The sequence below is a fragment of the Numida meleagris genome, chromosome 1 (genome assembly GCF_002078875.1).
Source record: "Numida meleagris isolate 19003 breed g44 Domestic line chromosome 1, NumMel1.0, whole genome shotgun sequence".
Classification (NCBI taxonomy): domain Eukaryota; kingdom Metazoa; phylum Chordata; class Aves; order Galliformes; family Numididae; genus Numida; species Numida meleagris.
In genome coordinates, this window is record NC_034409.1 from 180,417,231 (window position 1) to 180,424,780 (window position 7,550).

Consider the following 7,550-nt stretch of genomic DNA (forward strand, 5'->3'; position numbering starts at 1 on the left):
GCTATATCACTAAAATTATCAGGCTAAGGGAAGGGGTTCATTCCTGACATGCTGAGGTACTGCACAGGTCCCACACTGAGAAAGGTGAGGGCTGTTACCTGTAGGCCTCCTGTCAGGTGCCACAAGGAATTACAGACTGGTGTCCCTCACAAAGACCAGGTCCCTTCAGCGCCTCTCAAAAACAAGGTAATTTTTATCCAGGTGATCAGTTATAGAGCTAGATACTTACAAGCTTAAAGTGCTGATCTAGTTTAGGAATGAAGGGGAAGAAAGTGTACTGTCCAGTAATATGATTGCAAAATCACGGGCTTTCAGGGAAGGTAAACTATCATGTGTTAGCCTGCTTCTAAAATGAAATTTGTTTTCTGTGTTTCTGTGGGAAATCAGAGGATGTTATTAACTGAGTCATGCAGCTGTTGACTTCAGCAAGCAGGCAACTGATATAAATAGAGAAGCACTAGTGAGCCTTGGACAGAAGAAGTGGTTGAGAGGTCTTTCTGGGAGGGCTCTGTCCAAGGACAGAGAGTCAGAGATGGAAATGAAGATGCTTGCTTTCCTGGGGTTACTGTGCATTTCATGCTCTTATGCTTTGCCAGTGCCCCCAGAAACAGAAAATGAAGATATGCAATTTGCTCAGGTAAAGTCTATAGACAAAATGTAGAAAACAATTTATTGAGAAAAATGGATATAACGATGATGTGTTAGTAATGCAGAATATTTTACTAACAACTCTTTGCCTTTGAAAAGAAATATTCATGCTCTAAACTGTTGCTTTTCCTCCCCAACAGAAATATCTGGAAAACTTTTACGATTTTAAAGAAGATAAACGCTCTTTATTTAAATCAAAGAATCTCAATCACATGGCTGACAAAATCCGAGAAATGCAGTCGTTCTTTGGGCTGGAGGTGACTGGGGAGCTGAATCGTAAGACGATGGACATGATGAAGCAGCCCAGATGCGGAATACCAGACGTCCGCTCATACAGCACCTTCCCACGGAGCCCTAGATGGAAGAAGGAAGATGTGACGTATCGGTAACATACATTAAAGCATGTTTCCCTGCACATCAGATCCGTGTCTGCCAGGAAGAAGTCATGCCAGCAGGCTCTTTACTATTTACTCCTATATTCTTGCAAAAACCCCATTCAGAGTGGCAGGGCCAAGAACATGGGGAGCATTTATGTCTTTTGCTTTCAACTTCCAAATACTGATAAAAGAGACCAGAATATGAGTCTACATTGATTTATTCATACTAAATAATTTAATTGGTGGATAGAAGCGATACAACTGAGAGTAACTGTTGGGATTTCTGGAAGGTCTGAAAGAAAACTTTGAAATCTTCCCCTATTACATAAGCAGATAACTGGAAAATAAACGACCCAGCATATAAATAATAACAATCAGTGCTTAAAATATTTGACCTCAGTACTGTATGCCCTAGCCATAGTTCTGGTTGCTTTTAATTCCTTCTGCCTTGTTTTACAGGATTTTGAACTACACTCCTGACATGCTGCAAGCTGATGTGGACGAAGCAATCGCAAAAGCCTTCCAGCTCTGGAGCAGTGTCACCCCTTTGAGGTTCACCAGGCTCTACAGTGGTGATGCAGATATAATGATCTCCTTTGCTTCTGGATGTAAGGCACCCCCTTACTGGGGAATGATAACTATTTGTCACTTTATTTTGCCAAGCTGATGAAAAGTCTCACTTGTTTTTACTTTTTTAATTTTAGTTCATGGTGACTTCTATTCCTTCGATGGTCCAGGAGGAACGCTGGCTCATGCCTACCCCCCCAGCAGTGGGATAGGAGGAGATGCCCACTTTGATGAAGATGAAAACTGGACCAAGTTTACCACCTACAGTGGTAAGTTGCCTTAAAAATTGCATTGCCTGTTTTTCATTAGATAACGTTTGTCTTGAAGATGCTGTGATGTAAAAGGTACTATGGCCGAAATTCCTGCATTTGCTGAGATGTAAAATGTCAGTGTAACTTAATAAAATGATTGTGCATATTCTGACCTATGCTGCAGTCACATCAGCCCTCTGAAGTTCATTCATAAACTGTAACTGCAGCTCCAGTGAAAAAAATGAGATTAACATGAAATAGCAATTGGGTAATCATGACATTGTAAGCCAGGGAATTTTGGCCATCAGGGAATGACCTTAAAATTTGTAATAGTGAGCTCTCAAATTTTTTTTAAAATAAAATTGTTTAAAAAGATGTAAGCCTTTAAATTCTGCAAAGAAATAAAAGTGCCATGAATTTGCTGGGAAGTATAACGTTGAGATTTTCTGGTGTCCAGCAATGGTCAGGGGTGATATCAGAGCCCACATGCTACTGGCCTTCCTGCAGTAGTCACCAACTGAATTCCATGCCATTTATGATGCCTAAAATATGACCAGATGATTAAAACATTCTCATCCAATTTTCAGTCTTTATTAACATTAAAGAATCTTTGATTCTTCATTGGCAGGAAAATTTCTGCAGCATGAGCAGGCAATGTCCCCCAATTGGTTCCCCTGTGAGCAATGAACGTTTATAATTGGAAACTCCTTTCTTTTCCAAGATTTTAGAGAACCTCTCAACTGGGACAAAGTTAAAATTTCCTGTTTTGTTAAAAGCATGAATGATACATTATGAATGAGAATAGAATGTGTATCCCACTGTCATAAAGAAATTTTATTTAGTGTTTGTTCTCTGCACTGGATTGTTTTTTAGGATACAATTTATTCCTTGTTGCTGCTCATGAGTTGGGTCACTCACTGGGTCTTGGTCATTCCAATGTCTTTGGTGCCTTGATGTATCCCATATATATGGCCAAGGATACAAGAAACTACAGACTTCATCAGGATGATATTTCTGGCATTCAGGCCCTCTATGGTAAGCAAGAAGCATAATTTTTGTTGGCCAATAGATAAGCATTTACAATAAATTTTACTCAACAGCTAAAAAGTACTTATTTCTACTGCAGGAAGGATATTGAGATTTAAATTCCTGATTACATTTTGTGCAAATCTCTCAGTCTCTTTGTGGGTATTTGCAACATGAAATCTGTGGGCTGTGTCCATGCCAATAAAACAAAATGTTTAAGCTTTCTTTAAAGCTACCAGAAGAACAGCCTGTAACTGTAGTATTAACTCTGTTACCATCAATAAAAAGATGATCATATGCATGACTGCTATTTGAAAATTGGTTTTGCTCTACATTAATCCCTGAGCAAATGCAGTTTGAGTTAGCAATAACTTGCCAAGGTAAAACCACGCAAGAGACTATTATAATGGTTATCAACACAGATAGCAAACTTAGCGAACTTAAATTGCCCAGCTTCCACTGGCATTAGCTTACTAGTTGAGTTGTAAATTCAACTGTACATCTGGCTCAGTAGGGTACACTCTGAAGCTCTGAAGTGCAAAACTCTAATTCATCATTCAGTTCCACATTTATCCACATTTATCTGTTTCCCAAAGGACCCCCAAGGAAATCTCCTGAATTTCCAACAAAAGCATTTCCCCCACAAGAACCAACTGAGATGACACCTACAGAAGCGCCGACTGAAATGTCACCCGGGGAAGAACCAACAGAAATGGCACCCACAAAAAGACCAGATGACTGTGACCCTCATTTGACTTTTGATGCTATCACTACTCTCCGTGGGGAAATTCTGTTCTTCAAAGGCAGGTAAGCAATTTCATTTCTACCAGCACCTTCTTCTGAGGCTCACAAAGGTAGAACATAAAGTTCATTTCAAGGAATGTATCTTCCTTTGGTTACAAGGGAAAAAAAATATTTCTGAAAGTATTAAGGTAGTTTTGCAAATTTTTACTAGCCCAGCAAGTGTTGGGTGAGTAACATGGTTTACTGACAGGTGAGTAAACTGTTGCAAGCCATCATCCGTCATCTCTGTTACAGTTGTGCAAGGCTGAATAATCCCAGCATCACTCTTCAGCCTGCAGCTACTTCATACACAGCACCATCTTCATCACACCAGTCCAGGTGTGGGTCATGGAGGTGTGAAAAGTGCCACTGGTGTCTTTTGGTGGCACTCTGACCAAGGGGTACACAGTGAACTAGTGCCCAGTACTGCCTGTAGGAAGTCTCTGCCATTGGATGTTCCTGCTTTTTCTGTATTTTCTGACACTGACCACTTTAGTAGGGGGTTGGCAGTGTGCTTCCTCTCTGGAGAAAGGGGACAGCGTGTCAGGCTTAGGGTTTCATTCACTTCTTGTGCTGATAACTGTGTTTCAATTGAATAAACTTCCTTTGATGAAGTGGATCTGATTCATCTTGTAAAGCATGATGAAGAATTGTAGCTTAAAAACATTCTAGGGAAGGAGGAATTCCTCCTTACTTTGAGTTTTAATGTATTTTTCCAAAGATGTTTAGTGAATCTTTGTAACTAACCTGAAATTAAGAACAGAGCTGTGCCAGCCCATGTGGTACATGGTGAAGACAAAGCTGTAGTCATCAGCATTACCACAGGCATCATCTGTTGATGGGCAGCCCACTGGAGTATTGGTGGAATAGTCCACAGGGCAGGCAGCTCTAGGTGGCACTGTTTGAGCAAAGGTGTTGTACAAGATCACCTCCAGAGACTCCTTCAATCTCAACCATTCTGTGATATCAGAGTAAGCAGTAGTAAATGGGAAATGTCTATGAGAGAGCAGGGCCAAGTGAAGCACTCCACCCCAGAAGGGGTGATGGCTTTGCCCAGCAGTGAGGACTGGCTTCAGCATCCTCCAAACAGTAGAATTTTAAGTATACTTCTGTGTTGCTGATCTCATAGTGAAATATGAACAATGAAACACTGCTGATTTTGTTTCTATCAGCTATGTCTGGCGCAAAAGTCCCTACTTCTCACAAATTGAGCATGACACCATCTCCACATTCTGGCCATCACTGGCAGCTGGCTTTGATGCTGCTTATGAGATTGACAAGAAGGATCGAGTGATCTTTTTTAAAGGTATTTCTCTTACATTTCCATCTGTCCTTTTTATGAATTAGTAAAGTTGTGGTAGTACTACTAGCCTGTATATGTTTGTGCATGTTCTGTGATAATAATGGAAGAAATATAATAACAACAATATATATTCTTAATATTTAAACCCATTTTCACTTTCAAAATGTCAAAATGTTCAAATCTGTTCATAATGTCATTAATTTATGCTGATCCCAGCAGCCCTTTACAATATATTACTCTTGCTAGTGAGAGAGAAGATCAGAACTGAGAGAAAACTCATTACCTTCATTGCTATTTAAATATATATTTTAAAGGTGCCAAGTACACCTAAAAAACATGCTGAACTTAAGCCATTAAGTGTTATAATATCATAAGGAGTGTTAAAAATGAAAAATCCAACATCCAGTACCTGAATAATTCAAAGCTGTGTGTGTTCTAAAGGGACATGTTCTTGTCTAGATATATGCAGTACTGAGGGATCTTTACTACACAGAAAGCTTTGATGAAAAGTTCTGGGGCTTTGGTGAAAAGTTCGGCCTCTTCATGAATCCCTAATCATATTTTATATTTTTCTGGACAGACAACCAGTACTGGGCTGTCAGTGGCTACAGAATAGAGCCAGGTTTCCCCAAGCCTATTCAGAACCTGGGCTTTCCCGGAAGTGTTAGGAAAATAGATGCCGCTGTTCATGATCAAACTACCAAGAAAACCTATATCTTCGTAGGCAACAAGTACTGGAGGTAAGGCTAATTCCTCTCTTGTGCAGCAGATAACCAAGACAACTTTTTAAAAATAAAGCTACATAAGAATTTGTACAGTAAATTTGTCGTCTCTTGTCAGCCTTTTTAGCTAATATAAAGCTGAAAGTCAGAGGCAATTATTCATATCTTTTATAACAAAACGTTTGTAAAGATAAAGAAGACATCAATTAACTGTTATCAGTCTGTGATTAAGAAACACAAGCAAATGAGCATTGTTTATCTGTTAGAAAGCATTATTACATGAAATTAGTACAAAATTTAGTACAAAAAGCCAATGTGAGTAGGCTGTCATTATGTCTTTCATTCAGGATCTCTTAATGGCAGAAGTACTCTCTGAAATCTATAAGTGAAGAACCTATCAAGAAAGCTATGAAAGGAGTTCAAAATATTGAATTTTTAACGAAACAGTTCAGCAAAGCAGTAATATTTACCCTGATAATATAACTGGAATAATATTATCCTATTACACCAAAAATTTGCATCCACTCGTGGAGTCAATTCTTAGGTTTGATACTGTCAAAGTTAATTAATCAATTTGAATGAAGAGTTAAGTTTATTACTCAGCATGAACACCAGCCTTGTTATCAGACGCAGGGAATAGAGCTGAACTATTTAGTCTGACGCTCTGAAAACAGCCTTGCTCATGACAGTAAAGATATGAATTTTTCACAGGATTTATGCAGTTCGGTGAATTCTCTATATAGAAGTGATTGATTAATTCTCCATAAGAGTAGGCTTATTTAGAAAAAAATTCACCTGATTTTACCATTGAATATTACACGCTTCCTTCTTTTTATTAATTTCTTTATGCAGTTTTGATGAAAATACCCAATCAATGGAAAGGGGATATCCAAGAAAAATAGCAGCTGACTTCCAAGGAATTGGCCACACCGTTGATGCTGCCCTTCAGAAAAATGGTAAGTAAATGAAAATGTTATTAAAAGCAAAATAGAAAACCATCAACTGATGCAAACAAAAAGGTATATGCTTCAAATATATACGGATATGAAAAAATTTTTAATCACCCAGGAAAATAGGAATTATGGATCAATAAGTAAACAAAAATTAAATACTAATTTGCTATTATTTTGTCCTTCTAATTCCAGGATATTTCTACTTTTTCCATGGAGCAAACCAGTATGAGGTTGACATCAAGAACAAGAAACTTGTCCGTAAAATGAAGAGCAACAGCTGGTTTGATTGTTAGAAATATCAAACAATAATGCAAGATTGCATTTGCTCCAGAAACATTTTTTCATGTTCCTTGACTATAAACAATATCATTCATCTGTTATTGTGCATCTGTGTCTGAAATCATGGCCTTTGAAGGATCTAATTTAAAATGTTATTAATGTAAAACTTAATGTACAGTTTTAATTTATTTTTCCAAGTATTTATTAATCAAACTAGTTTTGAGTAATAAAAGTATTTTGCTGGAGAATAGTAGTGTTTGTATGTTCTGGTTCATTTCCATGGTGATGATGCTCCCAGGATAACTGCACACAAGCCTGAACAGAGCCAGAACCCCTCTGCCATTTTCAGAAGCGCTCAGTGTCTGTAGCAGGGAAGTTGAAGAGAATCTGAAGCTGCTGGGCTGTTTTGAGGCACAGTGAGAAATGACCTGAAGGACAGACTGGGGAACCTACACTCAGGAAAGTTGTGGGGGGGCAGAAGAAGTAGAAACAGATCTTACACAGAATCCATACGGCAGCATTGGTAAGGGTTCTGGTAGCTATGTCCTCACCTACCCTGACCTCATGACATGTAGGAAGAGGGGTGAGGGCAGGAATGGAGCTGGATCCCTCCTGATGGAAGGGGAACATGACAATGGGTT

The 7,550-nt window shown here is 38.7% G+C and overlaps 1 protein-coding gene across 1 annotated transcript; it reads left to right on the forward strand.

Annotated features, from left to right (window-relative positions):
- On the forward strand, positions 473-7,162 carry LOC110389860 (stromelysin-1-like). The gene is made up of 10 exons (XM_021380875.1): positions 473-637; positions 789-1,033; positions 1,485-1,633; positions 1,730-1,861; positions 2,717-2,878; positions 3,466-3,676; positions 4,825-4,958; positions 5,536-5,695; positions 6,530-6,633; positions 6,823-7,162. Exons 1-10 carry the CDS (start codon positions 533-535, stop codon positions 6,921-6,923), a joined length of 1,503 nt encoding a protein of 500 aa, XP_021236550.1. The 5' UTR covers positions 473-532; the 3' UTR covers positions 6,924-7,162.

Bases quoted from the DNA above. Each gene is read 5' to 3' on its own strand.
- LOC110389860 (XM_021380875.1), top strand. From the start codon at position 533: ATGGAAATGAAGATGCTTGCTTTCCTGGGGTTACTGTGCATTTCATGC. The intron at 1,862-2,716 runs GTAAGTTGCCTT...ATTGTTTTTTAG, and splicing joins CAAGTTTACCACCTACAGTG to GATACAATTTATTCCTTGTT. The intron at 6,634-6,822 runs GTAAGTAAATGA...TTCTAATTCCAG, and splicing joins TGCTGCCCTTCAGAAAAATG to GATATTTCTACTTTTTCCAT.